The 21,625-nt window shown below is 40.7% G+C and overlaps 1 protein-coding gene across 3 annotated transcripts; it reads right to left on the bottom strand.

The window, feature by feature from the left end:
* Positions 1 to 4,386: 4,386 nt before the first annotated feature.
* On the bottom strand, positions 4,387 to 19,687 carry ZFAND5 (zinc finger AN1-type containing 5). 3 transcript variants are annotated; one of them, XM_068666802.1, is made up of 6 exons: positions 19,474 to 19,687; positions 16,213 to 16,370; positions 15,661 to 15,775; positions 15,153 to 15,250; positions 6,305 to 6,430; positions 4,387 to 6,040 (listed from the first exon to the last, which is right to left on the bottom strand). In XM_068666802.1, exons 2-6 carry the CDS (start codon positions 16,361 to 16,363, stop codon positions 5,892 to 5,894), a joined length of 639 nt encoding a protein of 212 aa, XP_068522903.1. In that variant the 5' UTR covers positions 16,364 to 16,370; positions 19,474 to 19,687; the 3' UTR covers positions 4,387 to 5,891. The 3 variants fall into 3 exon arrangements, with proteins under 3 accessions (XP_068522903.1, XP_068522902.1, XP_068522901.1); XM_068666801.1 differs by lacking the exon at positions 19,474 to 19,687 and adding an exon at positions 18,352 to 18,601; XM_068666800.1 differs by lacking the exon at positions 19,474 to 19,687 and adding an exon at positions 18,330 to 18,600.
* Positions 19,688 to 21,625: the final 1,938 nt, after the last annotated feature.

Here is a 21,625-nt window from a genome sequence, read left to right as displayed (position 1 = left end):
TCTCAGCAACATTACAAGTGAAGACTCATAGTGGATCTGTATCCTGTCTGGCTGTTCTTCAAAATCGCCAATCAGACAAAAAAATTAGAGAACAGCATTGCAGGACTCCAAAGATGCAAGGTCTGACCTATAGAGACCATCTCTCCACTGGCATCTTTGCCATGCAGTAGCTTGGCTTTTTTTCTAATAGCTCTCTCACAAAAGAGTACACCAAGGAACTCATAAATACCTCCACAACAATTCACTGAGGAAACAAGATAGATTAACTACATGTACAGGGCACTGTAAATAAAATTTGAGAATAAAATCAACCACTAAATAGGAGGTCAAATACACATGGCTAGCATTTTTATGACACCTTTCAGAGACTGGGTATACTTTAGTTAACAGGCCTGAGAATTGTTATAATTACAGTGAGATAATGAAGCTGAAAGAAAAGGTCTGCTGTGAGAAGGGCTTCATTCTGAGTCATGGCTTCGGCTTGTCCTTTGTTCATGCTGTCTTTATGTATATTACTTTCATTATTGTACCATCAGAGAGAGCAATAAGAGCCTGAAAATACCTGAACCAGGAACATCAAGTTGAAAGTGGCTCACTGTGAAGAGTTTCCACAGTCCTACCAAAACAAACTGAAAAAACTAAAACCCCCAAACCAAACATATTAAAACTGATTTTTTCCCTAAGAGCAAACTAAACCGTGGAGAGGCTGGCTCTAGGGCTGGAGATGAGTTGAACCAATTTAGAGGCAGACACATTTTCAAGTATATTTTGCTGGAGGAATAGCAAGTGGGGTGCCGGGCAACTAGGGTGTCTTGAGTCCAATTAGGTAAGTATATTTGGGCTATTACACAGTCAGTGACTCTTAATCCTTTCCTTGGATTTAAGCATTTTTCCATGAGAGATCTGATCTTGATGGTTCATGCAGCAAACTTGGCCCTGGTCTATCGCTAAAGAAGGTCATCTTATGCTGATATTTTTGTTGGTCTTACACAGAGATGGTCACTTTTTAACTACAGTGTACAGCATTGCAAAAGTCAGTTCAGCTAAGGCCTTTGAAGTATGGAATATTAACTGGTAGAAAACTGAAAAAAAAGGAGAAACTTTGTATGTTATATACAAAATTACTCAACACACACATGCCCCTACACATATTCCAAATAAATAAATAAACGAATACATGTACAGCAATTTAAAAAAAACAACAAAGACAATAATAACCACAAAGAGAAAACAGACAAAGTAAGAACACGGAAAACAACTGAGATGTTGCCACCTGTGTGGGGATTAAAAACTGCATCCTGACCCAGTGCCAACCATTTTGCACAAGAGGTGTCCAACCTGGAGTGCATGGATTGTACAGGAGGTGCACCAAAGAGGGAATCTGTGGCAATGTGTTCTTTTGGCATAGGCTGCAGGTAATCTCACTGCACAGTGCTGGCAGAGAGGGAAGAATCTGACCCTACAGAACACTTCCTGGTTCCTGTAAGGTCAGTTCAGTACAAGACATAACCTGCCTTGGGTGAGGATTACACAAGATATTCGATTGCACATGCTTGCACTCAGATCTGAGTAGATGTAATTGTCATACTTACTTTTGTTTCCCTCTACACAACATAAACATGGGTTTGGGATAAACAGACATTTTTTTCCAATTGGGAATGTTAGCTCTGCAAGCTGATTTTAGAGAAAAGGAAGGGGGGGAAAAAAAAAAAACATGAAAGCATGGCTACAAGGAGATTTAGTAAAGATACAGTTATCCTACTTAGGGGGCTTAAGCCACATGAGGAATGTAACTTTGTTGCTGAAGCAGGGCTACTGTGCTGGCCACAATCTTACAAGAGACAAACACACTGAAAAGAAACAATCACTAAAAATTCTTTCCCCTTTACATCTTTTAGCCTAGTACAAAAGCTGGTGGAGGCAATGGAGAGACACATTTTCAAGAAGCTGTGATTTCAGACATTTTAATCATAGACTCATAGAATTGTTCGGTTTGGAAAGGACCTTAAAGGCCATCCAAAAGGCCCTCCTTCAGCCATATGTATCAAGTGATATTGCAGAGCTGCTTGGGAATACTGAGAAAATGTCATAAATCTTGACTCCACAATGATGTAAGTCAAATCCTTAATTATCCTTTGAGTGAATGAGACTAACAAACATGATGAACACTAGCATGTAAGACATGCCCTTACAATTTACATACAAAAATGAGTGGCTGAATAACTGATTATTGATAAGTGTATCACAGAATGATTTGCATTGGAAGGGACCTTAAGGCCCATCCAGTTCCAACCCTGCTGCCATAGGCAGGGGACACCTCTCTCCAGACCAGGTTGCTCGAAGCCCCATCCAACCTGGCCTTGAGCACTTCCAGGGACAGGGTATCCGCAACTTCTCTGGGCAGTTTTCTCAGGGCTAAACATCAGAAAAATTACAGGGTGTAGTCAGGGCTTCCCAATTCCGCTGCATTCTTGAAAGCCACAACCAACCAAGCCTTCTGGCGGCCGCTGATCTAGCCCATCATCATTACGGCAACAGGTTAGTGTTGGAACCAGCAGAGGAAGCTTGTTGTTCAGGTTTAACAGCAACAGCTGTCATGTCAGTCAGGTTGCACAGAGCCCTGCGGAACACGGCACTGTGCAGGCAGAACACACAAGCTAGGCAGATGTTTAATAGACTGAAGATTACCAAACCACTTTTAGTTACCTAAGTGCTTTAGGATTTGTTTCTATGATCCTTTTTATATGCTAACGAAAAACATTGCTATCATCTGGTAAACATGTTGGGGGCATAGGAAGATTCTTCCCAGAACTGTGTGTTTATGTGTAAGTTCAGAACATCTCAGTCTAACAGCCAAATGTTAAATGAGGACTGGCATCACGTGAAGTGATGGTGTTTCTTTCTTGGAAGACGGGTATACTATTCATAGTCATTTGTCATTTTAAATCAAAAGAGCAAGTGACAGCAGCTTTTTGAGTGACTTCTGTTTAGATGTTACAGAAAACAGGTTCTTTACCTCAAAACATTTTAATACCACTGTATTAAAACTGACTGGCAGCCCAGTTAGATGTAAACAAATCAACCTCTGGTAGTACCTGTACCTTTTAAACAACCTTTCCTACCTTTGGGTGTTTAGCTTTCCTCACCAGCATTAGGGCTCCTGAATGACTATAATCACTATTTAAGCTATTAACACAGAACAGAGCTCAGTGGGAGCTCAGAGCTTACTTTTGAGTATACACTCACACTCTACTTGTGGGCAACTTACATATTTAACACAGTTCATGATTTTACAGAAAATGAGGTATTTCTCATTCCTTACTTTCACCCACAGATCTACCAAGATCAATTGCTTCAACAAGCCTTCCCAAGTACAGCCTGTGTTCAGATAAAACAGATAGCAACATTGAAACCAACCGAGTCATCATCTACTGGTACCAGAATGGTTAGCTTTCCTACAGTATTCTAGCCCTAACTAGGGCAGTATATACATGTCATTATATACACACACAAACAGTACAGACACATTCTTCCCAAATACTGTTAACAAGGTGTTCTTAGCTTAATATATATATAATTATGCTGTTCTTGAATAGTTTACAGATTTACTACAAAAGGCATAAAAATGAAATTTTTGATGCTTTAAAGCAGTTCCATGATTAAGTCATAAAAAACACCCCAGAAAATAAAGTTCCAGAGCATGCCCTTGTTCCATTATTGAAGGTATATACAATAGCTGCAGTACAAGCTTACCACGTGAGTGTAGTACTAGCCGTTAGGATGAACATTTTCCATTCTTAATATGAGCAACTTCTGTACATTACCCAGCAGTGAACATGTTTTCTTGCAAGTCATCATGCACTTTGTACTCATCTTTCTCACTGGAAAGGATACAGCTGACATATTTAACCTTCACATTTGGGTGCTGACCTTGACAGTAAGCCTGCCTGGGTCTGCTGGTGAAGATGCAGGCAGAATGCCATTGTCAATATACCAGCTTTATTAGAACAGATTATTTGGAAATATATATATATATATATTTTTTTTTGGGATGGGGGGGGGCTGAGGGGGAGAGGGCTGGAAGGGGGACAAGCAAACAAAAACCAGAAAGACACTACTACCTTTGAAGATCATTATTGTTTTCCTTTGCTCCCTTGAAGCACATCACTGTTCACTGGCATTTTTGTTTGTCCATCACATAGTTATTCCAGCCATTCATGCTTCTCTGAACTCAGCCAGTCATGTTAGAGAAGTTCGTCTATCCAAATCACAAAGTCAGATATACACAGGCTTAAGCAAAAAAAAGAACATCTGTGCAAACCTATTAACTTTGTATCCAAGCTTTGGTTTATGGCAATAACTAAAACAAAAACTATCACGAAAGTATTTCCCTCTGTACATGATTTTTATTATTTACATAATACAATATAGCATAGATGCTGGGTAGCATGATTATGTGCAATACATAAATATGAACTATCTGTACATGTTTCATATCTAATAACTCAATTGAAAGAACAATGTTAAAGCAAAAACCTGATGCTTTTAATAGTGAAGTAAAAACTAGGACTGAACACTGCAATAAAAATCAGAAGTTCAGAAGTAGCGCCTTGTGTACATACGTATTTACAGATGAGAACAGGCATTACCACAACACTAGTCTAAACTGTACTTGTTTATATAAAAAACACAAGTTTCATACGTCACAAAAAACCCTTCCATTATAACACAGAAGTGATATTACCAGACAAGCATCAGTGAAGTATACTGCCTTTTCTAGAGTTGTTATTGTACAATGCTGTAGATAATGCAGCCCATGCAATACACCCAAGAACACTACAGTCCTACACCCAAGTACAATTAAAAATGATAAAGCAGCCCTCCAAGAGTGGTTCCAGCTACCACTTAAGTCTACAGCAGCCATGTTGGGTATGGTTTTCCATGCAGAATGGTGCAAGTTACATTAAAACTAGAAAAAAATTATAATATTCTTTTGAACTCAGAACACATTAAACATAAGTAGTACATGAATAATAAACTGCTCTAATACTTCAGCAACTTACTCAAACACGTGTTGCTTGATAGAGCTGTTGTGGTATGTCTAAAAACATATGTAACTTGTGTTTTGTAAACCAATCTTACAGTATTGCGCTACACAACAGTTTTAGCTATGCAAGGAAAAGCAGACAATTCTGTTGCAGGCCAGTTCTTAAATTCCCAACAAGACATTTCCTTTGGGAGACTATTTTCATGATTATAAAGTTAATGTAATCTGTTTCAAAACAGTTTTCTTCTCACATGTATCTGATTTTTTCCATTTTTCCCTCAGTGCAACTAAGTGGCTTTCTTAAATATGGCACCAACACTTATCTTACTGGAAAGGTGTACCCCTCTACATAGCTGACATTCTGGTGGAAAACAATGGAGCACTGAAACTAAGACTAGAATGAGATATTAAATGATAGAAGTTGACTGCCAACCTTTCTGATGTATCCTTCTCCAAAACAGGCACATAACGCTCATCAAAGATTATATACCTCAAACACTTCTCAAAAGGCAGAACTGCTGCAAACATGCAGATAGCATACATCTGTTTGGCACATGTGAACTAAAGAGTCTGTCCTCTGTGCATGTGTATTCCTGTGCAGGTTTCTGATCATCCGATTATATTCTGGGGAGGGCATATATGTTTTCAAGGGCTGTATCTATCCAATTCTGCCTGTAACAAACACCCAAAGATTCTGAAATATCATTAAGACAGACGAGACTAAAAGTAAAAATTTGGAGAACATCAAAGGAAAATGGCCATGCACCTGCTCATCAATGTTTTCCTATGATATATTAAAAAGAAAACAAAAAAAAAAAATCAGTCTTTTCACAAGCAGGTTAATTTATATTCTCTGAATTTTTTCAGCCACCACAACTGGGTTCTCTTTCCTGATTTTTGCTGCAGCTTCTGCTTTGTAATCATATGGGCAGTTATGCTTGTCAGAATAACGGTGAAGTCCACAAAACAAGTTTCCACATCGGCAGTCAAATCCTGTACAAATAAAAATACACATAATCACCAGGAAGCTTCATATGTAAGTAAGCTGTAAATTAAGGCCTTTGTCACTGCAGACAAAGGTGGCACCTTTGTCTGATACCGAGCATAAGAAAATGAACATTTCCAATATACCAATTGTACTAAATTGTTTGGATTTCAAGTCAGCAAGTAAGTTTAATGTTCATGGATATTTCATAAAGTTAAAACTAGTGAGAGGCAGCTATTCAGCTGTTGAACGCTGATGAAGTGTTCCCATACCTGTAAGGCCAACCTTCTTTCTGCACATGAAACATCTGTTCTTCTTTGGTTTGGGCAGTTCAGGAGCTCTCTCTTCGCTCTGTGAAGTACTAGGCTGAGAAACTGATGGGCTTGGTTGAGTAACAACTGTTAAAGCAAGCAAAAGAAATATAGCTTAATTTTCTTCCTTTTCTTCAATTCCCTAGTGAAGTTCATTAGCAAGTACTTATTTCTTAAGGATTAATTCCCCTTACTAAGACCCTAAAGTCCATTGTCTCAAGTACTATACAGACTAGTCTGTGAACATGTAAATCACGAATAAAGAGTTTCAGGTACTCCACAGATTTCCCTTTCAGGTCTGCACAAGACACTGAGATTTGTTCACAATTCCACCAGCCAGAAAATCTAAGACACTTATCCATTATACCCATACAAGTGTTAACGGTTTGGGAAGCACTCCACAAGCTCCATGTATGCTTAGTATTTAAAAAAAATAAATAATAATCAGGCAAGGCACAGTTTTAGATTAAACAGTAACAACAGTCATGGTTGAAGTTGTTGAACAGAGAGAATACCAGCAGAGAATACAATTAATTGAAACGTATTTTAGAACCAACCACATTTTCAGTAATGTGTTACTGTCAGAACACTGGGTTAGTATGCCATTATACTTATGAAGTCAGGTGAACCAAAACCTGAAACAGTTAACCAAAACAGTTCCTAGCAAACTGCTGATTCTAAAACAGATGCAGCAAAAAAGCACATTCACAAGAGCCTCATTGAGACACTCTCAGTAATTCGAAAAATGAAGTACAGATTCTCACACTATCTACATTCTTGTACTGAATTCAGCTTTAACATGCAAGCAGGTGGAGTCAAAATGACTCATTTTTCACTTGCCTTTTGTCATGAAAACATTTGGTCAAATTTGTGTCACAAGTTCTCTGAAGGATAAAATTTTGCCCTTTTGTGAACGTTTGTGGATCTGTTTTTTTTTTTTTTTAAGTATTTTCTCATCAAATAAATTAAAAACCCTTTCATTTTTATTTAATATCCTCTTTACAGAGGACCATCATGGAAGAAAACAGATGTGCCTGTACACCAGCTTTAACGCATAGAACTCATGAAGTCTGCTCCTAGTACAGTTAGCCTGAGTTCTCCCAGCTGTATAATGACATCTGTTGTATTAAAATAAAAAAAAGTAAACTAGATGTATTCCAGAATAAGTGGAGTACATAAGCCTTAAAGACACATTTGTAATCAATGTTACGCACTCAAATAGAGTTTCTCAGTCCAGATTTGTTTGCATCCTGTGATAAGTGGAGTTTTCCAGACAAGAACTATTTATGTTGACTATTTTTGCTCTTTACTTTCATGTAAATATCTAAGTTGTATTTGTATTTACATGTTTTTATTATATTAAAAGCTCACAATTACCACTAACACATAAGAAAACCCTCACAATTCACTGCACAGAACAGCCCCCAGCCAGGAGTCCACAGTCTAATCAAGGCTTGAAAGTGACAAGTTCTCAGAGGTAATAAGGAGCTCATACTCACTGCTCATACCCCAGAAATTTTACACAGTAAGACAATGGCTAGTGATATTCTCTTATAAGTAGCAGTTCATACAATGAACCAAGGTCTTTTTTTTTTATATATACATTTTTCATCTTGCAGAGATTTTTCTAAAAATTTAGGAAGCCCCTAATATTAAGTCCAAGGCTAACAAGATACTACAGAACTTGCACTGCAATTACTACTGCTATCAATACTTTTTGGAGTAATTTCTGCTACTGAATTTGTTGAGAAAACAACTTTTGTCTTCACAATTGATTAACATTTTCCAGATCAGCAGATATCATGCTCTGAGCTTGCCTTTAAACCCAAGGGAAGAAGCATTTGGTATCAATTCAAGAGCTTCTAACTAGAACAGGTTAAAACCCAGTGATACCACAAATAATGTGAGCCACTTGGATCCTAGGCACCTTAACTAACAAGCCTCAGCTATGGAATTAAAAAAAAAAAAAAAACAACTGATAAAATACCTCCCAACAAGTACAGCCAAACAAACTTCTTTTAGATTTGTTATACTGCTAATTAAAAAAAAAAAGAAAAGGAAAAGAAAAGCTAATCATAAGCCATTACAAATAAAAAAGAACAAAAATACTTCTACACTCTGCAATTAGGTGAATAGCTAGCCAGAGGGAAGCTTCATCTGCATCAGAACCAACTCATAGTATGAGCCATAGAAGGATGCATGCTGTTTCAATCAGATGAAAGAGAAAATGGAGAAGGGGCAAATCAAGAGTGACCTAAGTAATTGAAGTCACTCACAGCATGAACCAAGAGAAAATGAAAACAAGAAAAGGAACAACCTTTACCACTGCCTAACATGCTCACAAGGAAGTAAAAGTGCAAATGACAGTTTCCCAGGAATCACCAAGGCATAAAGAAGGTCTAGTAGATCACTCTGTACCACAAACACATTAGAGTATAAATCCATCTAAAGGAGAACAGTACCAGCTACTACAGGTATGCTTCCTCCTCTGCATAAGTGAAATTTTGATAAGTATTCATTGCCACACATGTCAGCACAAGATTATTTTCATTACTCCCAGTTCCTAAGAAACTGCAGAGGCCCATTTCCTGAATGGGCCGCAGAGTAAGATCCTTCTCCCACAAACTGTATTCAGGAAAGAAGAAGCAGTAGGCAATATGGAGAAACAGGCACTATAAAAGTTCCAGTATGACAGCGAAGAGCTCCCTAAATCCAAATTCATAGAGCCAAAAGAAACTCATCAGTTACTGTCCTGATGACAGGTTGTCACAACAGGCTTCCTTTGGCAGAGAAGCCTAATCTTACCAGGCAAGTACAATTCTAGTCCTCAATACATGAAATTCATTTTATATCGTAAACCATGTACTACAAACACCAGGTGAGCACCCTAAATGTTTGACATACGATCACCATGTCTTAACCGGACTCACTGCATCAAGCCTTGGGATAGCTTCTTTCACATGTAGCCTGAACATAAAATGCATCTTTACAGAAGGCGTGTGGGTACAGTGAGACCACTGGGGAATGAAGTTAGCCACGTGCCACAGCATGTTCTATTCAACCTATATATGGAGGCATCCTACAAAAAGAGAACAAAGCTCTTCTATAACCAAGTTATTAAGCCTCAGTGAGGTTCTCAAAAGTGACAACCACTTAAGTAACTAGATTTTCAATACTAACAGTAGTTTTGCTCTCATCAACCAACATGGCTGCTGCAGAAAAAGCATACCTGCTGCAGGTATTTTTCCACTGAAAGAAAGAATCTGCTATTTTTCACTCCAACAAAGCTTGATAAAAAGACTTTCAACCGCTCTTCAACCCTCCCTATACTACAAGCAACCAGAAGAGGATGCCAAAGTAAAACAAAAGTTTCTTCTGACCGTATATAAGTTAGCCAAAAATAAGATCCCAGCAGCTTAGACTGCATAACTGCCAAGGTATTAGCAAGTAGAAAGCCCCGCAGTGGAGCAAAGTTAAGTCTTGAAGACATAAAACAGAACTGTTTTAACATCCTGACTTCATGAAAGTAACACATTGGCCACCATAGAAGAACTGGCAAAAGTTAAAACAGAGAAGAAAAAGTCAGAGTCACAAAAGTCATCAGGAAAACAGACTGCACTTCTGCAGTATCAGAGCAGAAACTACATATTATTACAGCCTTGTATTGCATTTTACATACAAAGGGCTTGTATGTAAAATTTGAGTCTGGAGCAATGGACAGTACTTATGCTGTATTTAAGTTATATCAAGCTTCTTGAGAGTAAATACTTTATTTTGGAGAAAGCACTGCTGCTATGGCAATGTAGGTGCTCATGAGAAAAGGCTGAAGAATAAACTCCCTTGTTAATTTCATGTCAAAGAAAGGGGATGAACGTATTATGCAGCACATAACATATCTCCCACATACCCAACTAACAGGAACATGGAATATCTTTACCACTGCATTAATAAAACAAAGATATCCCAGTGTAATTATCACACAGAAATACCCTTTAATTTGGACACCATGAAGGCTTCGTCTCTGATGTATACTTCTCTGTTAAAACGATCAAATAACATTCTATCAGTAACAAGCACAGGACCACCTTCCAAGGTGTACAGCCTCAAGACTTCCAAGAGATTACTGATTACATTTCTGAATTATTTCAAGCACGGATATCTACTGGTGCTGTAACAGACATGGAAAATATGAAGATGAACCAATTATTTTGAACAGAATTTATGTCAGATAATTTTACTGACAGCCACAAAGGAACTACCTACAGATAGCAACACAGTTATATACTACAAGCATTTGTGAAGCCAAGTCAGAATTAACAAGACAGTTATTACAACACCAAGATCTAAGGAATACCATTTAGTCACCATCTCAAGCCTACCGTATTTCACAAGCTAGCTGTCTATTCAGCATCTTACAATATTATCTGCAACACACTGTGTACATCACAGATAAAACACAGTGACTTTATCTACAATGCAAGTTAGGGCAACACATAGCAGGGTCTGAACCTGAATGCTGGACAGGTGTAAAATAACTAATCAGATTGGCTTTGTAGAGTCAAAAGACAAGTAAGCCAATCACCATCTTCCACTGTCTTCTGAAGCTCATTAAATACCAATTTCAAGAACAGAAAGGGTAACCTACAACATGGATGGAATTAGACCTTAAGTTTGCAGTATTTGAGTGTTTTTAAAGTATGTATTTTACATGAGACATGACTTACATCAATTCAATTCCCTTTTTTTTTTTTTTTTTTTTTTACAGGCAGTGCTACTCCATAGCTGTGGTTTCACAGAAAGAACTTACCATGCTCTACTCCCTAAAACAAAGCTATTACTGGGTTAAAAAACAAAACCAAGTCTGTTTACCATTCTGATATTAATTATGTCTGGTAACACTGACAGACCCAACAGAAGACTCATCATTGAACAAGGTAACTGACCTGCAAAACCACAAAAAACGCTAAAACTATGCTGCAACTCAAAACAACATGATTGTCTAAACATACTTGTTTTCAAAACAGTTTACTTTTAATGCTTAATATGTAGCTCAGTTCTCTCTCATATTTTACTTTTTTTATTTCCACTTGTATACCTGCTAAAACAAAACAGATTTAAGGAAGGGCTCCAGCATGCCTCACCAACTTGGTAAATACACTGTTCGGATTATCACAAAGAAGGAAAAATCCAAAACCTAGCTAACTTTTAATTCCTGTAACATAGGATGGAGGAAAAAAAACAGCTGTGAATCACATTTCTAGAATGCTTTGGGTAAATTCTAACATCAAAGACTGTAGTAGAATTCAATCCTCACTAAGGAACGTAAAAGCATATCCAAAGCTTATAAAAATGTTATTAAGAAGTACCCTATTATGATTTGGAGTTTGGAAGTAAAGGGATTTAGGTTTCTCTGACTTGTGAGCAGTTCATCATATAAGCAGCTGAACTGAACACACCACAATTCAAGTACGAAATCACAAACAATAAAGCTGAACTAAGAATTATAAGTCACAAGAGAATATAGCATGATAGATATTAATTACAACCAACTGGGTCAGTTACATCTGCCACGTATTTCTCCTTTCAGTTCTTAAGACATGGTTGTCTTAGAACTTGATTTGTCTGAATGAAAATCCAGGTTGAAACTTCAACCTGGGAAAATAAGAGTTCAATATTTTATTGTTCTCAACTGCAGCAACTTCTGAAGTCTGATGCTTCAATTGTAACAGCAAGCAAGTACAATTTCATGCTATACATAGCTAAAAAAAGTCAATTGACCAGATGTCAATAACAGATGTTTATTACATTCTGGCTTCCAAGGGAAATATCGAAAAAATTCATTTGCTAATTAAAATCTGGCAGAAGAGAACACAACTTGATGCCATTGAACTGTTAAAAGGAGAAAGACCTACTTTAATTGAAGGCAAGCCTGTTAGTTCACAATCTACTATTATCTGAAAAACAGTTAAAAAAGTTGGATTGTGCTTAAACTAGACCATGTTTTCATTAGCAACTTCATGACTGTGGCATTTTCTTAGAGAATTACACCTCCCAGAAAGCATTAGCTTTGTTGTTGTGAGGTGACATGAATTATTTATTTCTTATTATTGTTCCCTCCTGAGGAAGTAAGAGCAGCACACATAAGAAGTTGCAGGAAAAATGAAGAGAAGAAAAATGCAACGAGTCCAGACTTGACAAGATTCTGAAGTCCAGGCCAGATTCTCTGGCATGCAGCATATGGAGATTGACATAGCACTGAATATACCAATTTGTGAATCTTACATATCCAGCAAACCCTAAGAACAATACGTAAGGACACCATCCTATGCTGTCTACAATCTGTGCCAAACTTTACCACTTAAAAGGAAACTTGCACTTCACAGCAGTTTCAAAGATTTATGAGTATCACCGACTGCTCTGGATTGGAAAGGACATTCAAAAACCACCCGATTCCAACCCCCCTGCCATACGCAGGGATCCCTCCCAGTAGACCAAGATGCCAAAAGCCCCATCCAGCCTGGCCCCAGGGATGGGGCATCCACAGCTTCTCTGGGCAATGTTTTCCAGTGTCTCAACACCCTCACTGTGAAATGTTTCTTCCTCATATCCAACCTAAATCTACTCTTTCAGTTTAAAGCCATTACTCCTTGTCTTGTTCACTACATGCCCTTGTAAAAAGTCTCTCTCCATCTTTATTATAAACCCCCTTTAAGTGTTGAAAAGCTGCAACATGTACTAAGGCAGGCAGTTCTGTTCCAGAACTTTTATTCCTCAGACACATTTAAGTTTTATGGTAGTTTTTCCACTGACATCTATACCAGCTTGTGACAGCTTTGTAGCTTGTTTCAACCTGCAAGATTATTTAGAGCAATACATAAGTCTCTTTAGTTGAGCTTTTGAATTTTTCTCCCCTTTTCTAATCAACCAAGTGCTGTGTGACACTAGCTAACATAAAGTCACTTGTTAAGGAAAAAATAGGTGCTATGTCAACAGAAACTGAAGATTGCCCTTTACACCTGGCAAAATGACAAACTCCTATTGGCAGTTCTAGTAAAAGTAGATTCACTAGTACTTTAGCACTGCTACCATTTTATGTATTCCTCTTTCTTTCTTGACACCGTTTCAGATAGGAATTCTTAACAAGGACGCATGTATTTATAAAACTAACTTAGACTCTGCTAGAATATTTAAGTAACCTAGAGAAAATCTACTTACATACAAAATTAATGGTTGTAAAAAAAAAAACAACACCCTTCTGTGAGAAACTAAGTTGTGTTTTAGCAGCAGATAACTAATTTTCTGTATTCAAAGGTAGTTGTGTAGTCATAAGGAAACATGCTAAGTAGGTAAATGGACAGTAGAAGGCCTCACTGTTCCAAAGTAAGGTAGAAGCTTGAGAAAAACAGGATGAGGAGCGTGAGAACAGTAAAACAAAGATCACAAGTTCTCAAAACATAAGAAAGGAGAAAAAAATGAAAAAGGAGAAATTAAAGGGTTGAAGAAAAAAAATGTACATATGGTACAGAGAAGTGTCAAGTAGCTTATGAACCTGTAGTACTCAGCCACTGAGGAAACAGGGGAGGTGATCAGGTATCGGGTAATCGGGAATAAAAGGTGATTTGTTTACTATAATGCACTCCTAACGGGCAGGATGCCTGCCACTGCAAATATAGCTTCACAGAAGATCCTATCTGAAGAAAATTATTTGAGATTTTCCTCACACTACTCAGTCTGTACATAAAGTTTATTTTTTCTTGGCTTTAGCTCTCACCACAGAATCCTAACTTAGCATGATTTATTGCAAATGGTAAAATCCTTTCTACAAATAGTAAGCAATTAAATATCAGATGTTGATGCTGTCATTTTTGTGGCAAAGATTAGCTAAAAATCATTTTTCTGTGGTGTTGAGAAGCATCTTCTGCATTTTTTTGTCCCACTTGGTTCAAAACCGAGAAAATTAATTTTGTCTTTAGTTTACATGAACAAAGTTGCAATTGAATTTCAGCTTTCAATGTTTTAAGACTGTTCAGAACTATTAAGTTGAATCAAAAAACGTGGACACATAGGTATGGAACAAGTGCATTAAGGTATCCATTTGAACAGACCAATACATGAATTCAGCCACTCACTTGCAAGTATGGAAGCAGTCCCTCTCTGACTCCCTCCATGAAGTTTACACTTCAAAGTTTAACTAACTACTACTGCTATAACCTTCCAGTACAAGGATAAAACTTCTGAAGATTCACTCCCAGCAACTAAGGCTTTAAGCAACCTACATTTACAGGACAATGCTTTGGTTATACCTGCTGATTACTCAATTTCAAGAACCTTTAACAGTTTTGTTAGTATTTTTAAACCATGTATTCCCTCCACCCACACTCTCATTCCTCTGTAGAATAGAATTCATAAGAACTCCACTCTCTAAATGCAACAAGACGTTTTGACTGCCATGAGTCAGCAGCAATTGCACTGCTAGATTATAAACAGAAATCTCAACACTTTGACTTCAAAACTTACCACCTTGCCATCATGCAATTTCAGAGTGCCTTACTTTAAAAATAAATAAATAAACGAAGCCTTGGAAGCCAAAACTACCTTCATAGGCGTGAACTTCTTTGTTACTAACATCAAACACAGACAAAAAAAATATATTCTAGCACTGGTCATTTTTCTTGATTCCAAAGGGAGAGTACTCAAAATGCATCTTTAAGAACCACCTTAACAGCTGCTCAAGACAATGGGAAATGTCTCTTGAGGAGACAGTAGGCCATCAGCCTCTCAAGTCACCAGTGGTACGCTGCAAACATACCTGGCTCCGTCTCTGTTTTCGGTGTTACTTTTTCCTCTCTTGAAATGCTCATTTCTGTCATTTGCTGCGTAACAGGCAAAGCGGCAACAGGCACATTTCTGTTTATGTACAGTGAAACATGTAATTTTACATTAGTTTTGAGTACATAATAAAAGCTTAAGTTGTCCAAACCCATCAACAAACTACCTGTTTAATTAGTACTAATACATGTTGCTGACCTCTGCTTCTACCATCTTCAAAACACATTTTGGACTCTACTATAGTTCCCCCTAGAAGGAAATAGTCAAATCTGCAGCAAGGTACTTCTTCAGATAATCTGAAAATGCAGCAGCTGAACAACAAAAATTTTCATCACTCATCATTTATAAAGATTCATAAAGTACTGTCAGGCACACTGTCCCCTTTTGCTCTGCAGAAATTCAGTGCAGTAGGTCAAAATTACTGCCAGCCTTTAACTTGCTACACACTCATAAGCTCAACCAAACTCAAAACAATACTTTCAACTTACCTTGATTTTTCAGATGTGCTGCCAGCAGCACCTTCACAGTTGTTTAAGCTAGTAGTGTCTGCTCTCTGTACAGATGCAGAGTCTGAGGTAGGACTGTTTGAACCACTGGCTGTTCCTATGTAACAAGGATTTGAAAAGCCATTTAGAAACAAGTTGTGGAATACATTAGTCAGATATTCTTGTACACAGTTATGAACTGTGCACAAGAATACACTGCACACATTATTGAATTATACTGCATATTACTTCTTACTTACAAGATAAACTACACTGCTAGCAGCCAAAATACAGAGATTGTCTAAGAATATACTTACACTGAAGGGTAAGTGGAAAAAAAAAACTAAAGGTGGACCTTGACACGTTACACAAATGCATTTTTATTTTTGCTATGTTTAAAGTAGTATTCTCTTTGACATTCATTATATTAGCACACAGCCTTAAGAAGTTCTTGTGAAATGTGTTCTGGGATTCTTCATCATCATCTGTGTGTTTTAGTTAAAAAAAGACATAGCAGCAACAAACAAAAAACACACACACATTGGACACCCTTACCCATTGGGCTGATTCTGCCACTATTCTGCTGTCGCTGAAGATGCTCTTTGTAGCAAACAGAACACATCCCATTTGTCCTAGGATTTCCATAAAATCCACATCCTGTACTACACAGCATGGGCCCTGGGGTCTGGTTTGTCTCCTGAGTCATCTCGATGCTGTAAATAAAACCAAGGACTGCATTAGGAGCTGGCATGTCACCAAAATCAATTACAGGGTTACAGAATTAAAGTATGCCTGCTCACCCTGCCCCTAAAAGGTGATATCAGCATTCTTAAAGAGGTTTATATGGACATTAATATACCATTCAATACTGCAATCGTATTGCTAAGTAACATCATTATGAACCTTCAAGGGAAGGAACAGTACTTCTCAGTATCAGTATAACAACAATATGCTTGCTGGACACAGATGCGTGTGCAGGTTACAACCAAGTTCAATGTAATGACAGAAACAGCCCTTTATTACCAACCTCTGAACATTAATGTGGATATGCAGAATAAGCAAGACCAAACTTGTGTCTGCCAAAGAATCGTGGCAACTAACATAGCTTAGTTTTCCAGGCTCCAACCTCACATTTTCAGTAAAGTTGATCTTGCTTCACTTTGAGGCTAGTTCCACTATTAGCAGGCCTGATTTTCACAATATAATTATTAGAAGGAAGAGTAAAAATCCCTTAAGTATTGGCAACAGCCATTAGTCTGTATTCCTATCTTTAGAAGGAGTTTCCAAAACAAGGACTTGAATACTCCTCAGGTTGTGTATGAAAGCTGATACTCGGTATTAATTGGCAACAACATGTGTACAACAAGCTCTTCAACAGAACCTAAACAGCATTTCTGAAATAAGCTTAGACCTGATCTTACTCTTCAAAAAAAAAAAAAAAAAAAAAAACCAACAAGAAAATCAACAACTTTAGGCTGCTGGATTCATTCTATCACATTGCCAGTTAAATACTTCATCTTAATAAAGTTACAGCGAGACTTCTGCACCTTCCAAATGTAGACAACACTAACTCTCTGCCACAAACTGCAGTTGCTAGGAACAAAAATACTTCACCTTCACTGTTGGTTAACCTCTGCAAAGCAAGGTTAGTAGAAAAACTGATACAGCAACCAAATCCTTCATTCCCAAGGGCAACAAAACTGGAGCATGGCAATCAAGCAGTCTACTACAAATTGAGGACACACGCAATACTGCACTTGTCCTCCCAAGATTTAGAAGAAGCACTATAGATGGCACTTGGAGAAATTTATTTTAGCGTCATCTCGTGATGACTGTCTTCCTGCTCAGGAGCACAAATAGTAATGAAAGATACTTGACCACTTGATGTTTGGGAGAACTCGTAAAATGTCAAAAGCAGGTTTATTGCACTGTACAGGAAAAAATACTTACAATTCAGAAATACTACACTGAAATTAGTAAACTTAGATTTCAATAGTATGATAACCGCAACTAAGGGCAAAGCAACCTTTGTTTAGTTAAACTGAAGTTCTGGGAAAAAAAAGTAAATCAGTAACAGAAGATGAACAAGTAAAATTAATCTGTTTGTCTGCAGGTGATCACGGGACCTCATTTCTCAAGGTACGGATAGCAGCATAGGTACAGGTAGTCCTGCAGAGCAGCTTCACACTTGCTCTGATAGAACATATTATGGATTTACAGCCATATAAGCCAGACAAGGAAGCACAAATTATGACCAAACTTGAGAAATCAAAACAAGCAAAAAAAAAAAAAAAAAAGAAGCTAACCTTATCTACATTGCAGGTTTATGCTTGCCTAAAGCAAAGACCCTACTTCTGCCCTCCTGGTAAGCAGGTAAGCTCAAAGCATTATCAAACTGCTGCCACCACCAATCTCACTTTCAAATTAACGTGCTGCCTCACCACTCACTAAACCTATCTTTAGGTGTCAAAGCTGTTTTTAAAACACTACAAAAAACAGTCTTCACGGCTCCTTTGTCAGTATGTTCTCCCACTACTTGAGACACATGCTGCTGATCAAAAGGGTCAAGTTGTTACCCAGCACTTTACAAACTGTGCTTCTCAGGCTCCTGAGGAAGCTCTGGGCGTCACTTGTTTCTCCTAAAAGCAAGCAAACAGTTACAAAGCACTTACCCGAAGTGACTCCGCTACCCACCGCACCAGACTCGCCTGTATAACCTCCCGAACCAACAACAGCAGCAGAAGCGAGGGCTTCCGACGAGGCAAACCTCCCCTGCTGGACCTCTCCTCGGAGCACCAGCAGCGAGGTGAGGGCTCCCCCCGGACTGCGCCCTCCTCCCCCGGAGCAGCAGCTCCCTAAGGCCAGCACCGCATGCGCCCGCCCGCCCTGCGCGGCGCTTCCCCGAAGCGCGGGGTCACATGTGCGAGCGCATTAGCTTCCGCCTGTCACAAGGCTGCAATGTGACAGGCTGAGCCACGGGCTCAGACACAAAACCCCCGTCAACAGGGGCCTCTGAAATCAGCTTCTATTTATATCTCCGGAGGCTGCCAGCTCCTGCACAGCCCACGGAGCCGCGGCAGCCGCGCACACACACCCACGGCGCGGGGAAGGAGAAGGAGGAGGCGGCGGCGGCGGCTGCCTTCCCGGAGAGCAGCAGGGAGGGAGGGAGGGGAAGGAGGGAGGGGAAGGAGGGGAAGGAGGCTGCATCCCGGCCGGGAAAATGCAGCATCACCAGCCGGGCGCCTCCAACAGCCATTTTCATACCCCCCCAGCTGGCAGCACGGGGCGGGGGGCTCACAAAATTAATAAATAAATAAATAAATAAATAAATAAATAAATAAAACAAAACAAAAGAACAGAAAGGAAAACCAACAACACCCCCCCCCCCCCCCACACACACACACACACAAAGCTCTCGAGAAGGGGGGAGGGGGGGGACGACTACAGCCTTTTGTGGTGGGAGGGGGGGGGGGGGATAAAATAAAATAAGAAGCTTTTATCGTGCCTCCGCGTGACTCCACGCAGCAGCAGCAGCAGCAGCAGCGCCGCCCGGGCCCGAGACAAAAGGCACGGCAGCGCCAAGCGCTCCGCACACCCCCCCCTTATCCCATCCCATCCCATCCCATCCCACTACCACCGCACAAAGCCCCGCGGAGGGCCGGGCCGGGCCGGGCCGTGCCTCGCAGCAAAGCCCTGAGTCACGGCCGGGCCGCGGCCGCCTCCCTGAGCGCGGCGGGGCCGGCAGGTAGCGGGCAGGCAGCGGGGCTGCCACCGCGCGTCCCACCCCACCCCACCCCAGCCCGGCACCCCCCTGACCTGTTGGCGGCGGGGGCCGGGTGCCCCGCGGCGGGCTCGTCGGGGGTGCTGAGAGCCGCTGTCGGCAGGGCGAGGGGCGCGGAGCAGCCGCAGCCGCCGCCGCCGGTTCCCTCCTTTGTTCCCGCAGCAGCCGCGGCCGTCGGGGCAGCGGCGCCGGCGCGAGGCGAGGCGCGCGCGGCGCGGGGGGCGGGCGGCGGGAAGGAGCCGGCGGGAGGGGGCGGGGGGGAGGAGGAGGAGGAGGAGGAGGAGGAGGAAGGGGAGGGGCGGGGCAGAGCCGCCGCCCGCCGAGCCGCGCCCCGCCCCCTGCGGTGACGTCACAGATGAGCGCGCGGGGTCGGTGGCTTGGAGCCCACCCCCCCCCCCCCCTCCCGCCTCGGTGAGGGAGAGCCCCGTGAGGGGCCCCGCTGGGTGCTGGGGCTGCGGCGCCCCCGCCGTGTCCGGGCTGCTCGGCGCTCCTCTGTCCCGGCCCAACCCGGGCCGCCAGCCCCGGTCCGAGCCCCACACGTCAGCTGTTCCTTCCCCGAGGACCTCCTCCTCCACGCCTGTCCCCGCTGTGAGGGGCTCAGCGCTGCCCCCTCCGGTTGCTGGAGCTGCCCCCCCCCCCTCCCCCAGGTGTTTTCACGGGAAGCATGAAGAATAAAACACGCTTTTAATGGAAAACACTTCTTAACGTACGCTCCTGTTGAGCATCTGAACATCTAAGTCTTCCTTAAACAGATAAGCAATAGTGCTGCACGGCAAGAGCTGTTGCCTCTCAGGCTGTCGTGTCCCAAGTTTCTCTGAGGCTTTAATTATTAAATTAAATGAACGTCTTCATTCCGATCTGCAGCTTCTCAAATGCAAACCTGGGCTGTAGAACGGTGGTCATGGGCTCACCAGGAAAATCCTCCTCCATATTTTATACTAATCTGAAATCCCAGGCAGTTCTGGCATGGGTGATGTTACACTAATCCAGTTGCAACCAAGAAAATGCATCATCGTGTATAGAAAAGTCTTTATGTGACTGAAACGCCAAATTCTTAAACAGATGAAAGTGGTCTGTGTGATGGGTGCCACAAGAGCAGGCCACGGTTCAAGACGTGCCAGGCTGTGAACCTCTGTGGCGGATGGTGCCTCAGTTTGGCTCCCAGTGCTGAGCCTAGGCTTGTCCTATCTCCGTCTCCTCTAGGTTCATTTTCGCTTTCAGAACCTAATGGGCTCCTAAAGACATGTCTATTTGTGGGCTATTCTGAACAGTCTGCTCTCCACTCTCGTTTTTAGCCTTTAAGAACTTTTGTTTCTACTTTGAACTGCTTCTGAGGGTGCTTTAGATAGCTTTGTACCAGTGGTTTACTTACTAGCTGGTTTGACTATTAGTTTAATTTCTCTGACTGCTACATTTTCCTAAAACCAAAATCAATAAGCAGAGTCTAATCTGTAGTTAGTTCGCTAGCCTGCACTTGATGAGCAAACTGTATCTGACCACGGGGACTACAGATTTCTGCATCCAAATGTGCTCTATAGTGCAGCACAGGAGATGCCCAGGTGTCTCTGTCATCCAAAGCAACTCTTCTGTGGTCTGCAAAATGGGGTGTAGGAGATATGTTAGGGTGCAGCAGGAAAATGCTGGAACTTCAGAAATATGTGTTTATATTTTATAAACAAATGTGCACATATGGGGTGTGCATGCTCAAGAATCTGTTGCTAATAGGGGTGTATGACACAAAAAGTTTGGATACCACCGATTTAAATTATGTCCGTCGATCACATCTATCAAGTCTGGCTGCTGCAAGAATAAAATTTCAGTGTTCAGAGAATTAACGCTGTGTTCTGCACCAAGAAGCACCTCAGATCACGTATGTTTCTGATATTCTGTTTGAAAAAAATACATTGATTCTTTCATAAAGTAATTACTAAATCTTTTAAACCAAGACTCAAGTGTATTGCGGACATTGATCACATTGTATTAGGCATTGATTGATCAGCTTTTAGCAGATCAGACTGGAGACCTTTCTGTGTCTCCTGGAACTTTTCTTGATTCTTGAACTGACAGTCCATATGGAAAGGCTATGCTGAACTACAAAGGTATGAGTTGGGAATATGCTGCTTGTATCTCAGTCTGTTTGAAACCCGTTTCATAGACTAAATCTTGACTATATTGTAGGTAGTCAGG

This window comes from Anas acuta, chromosome Z, assembly GCF_963932015.1.
Source record: "Anas acuta chromosome Z, bAnaAcu1.1, whole genome shotgun sequence".
Taxonomy (NCBI): Eukaryota; Metazoa; Chordata; class Aves; order Anseriformes; family Anatidae; genus Anas; species Anas acuta.
This window is presented reverse-complemented; position numbering and strand designations above follow the sequence as displayed.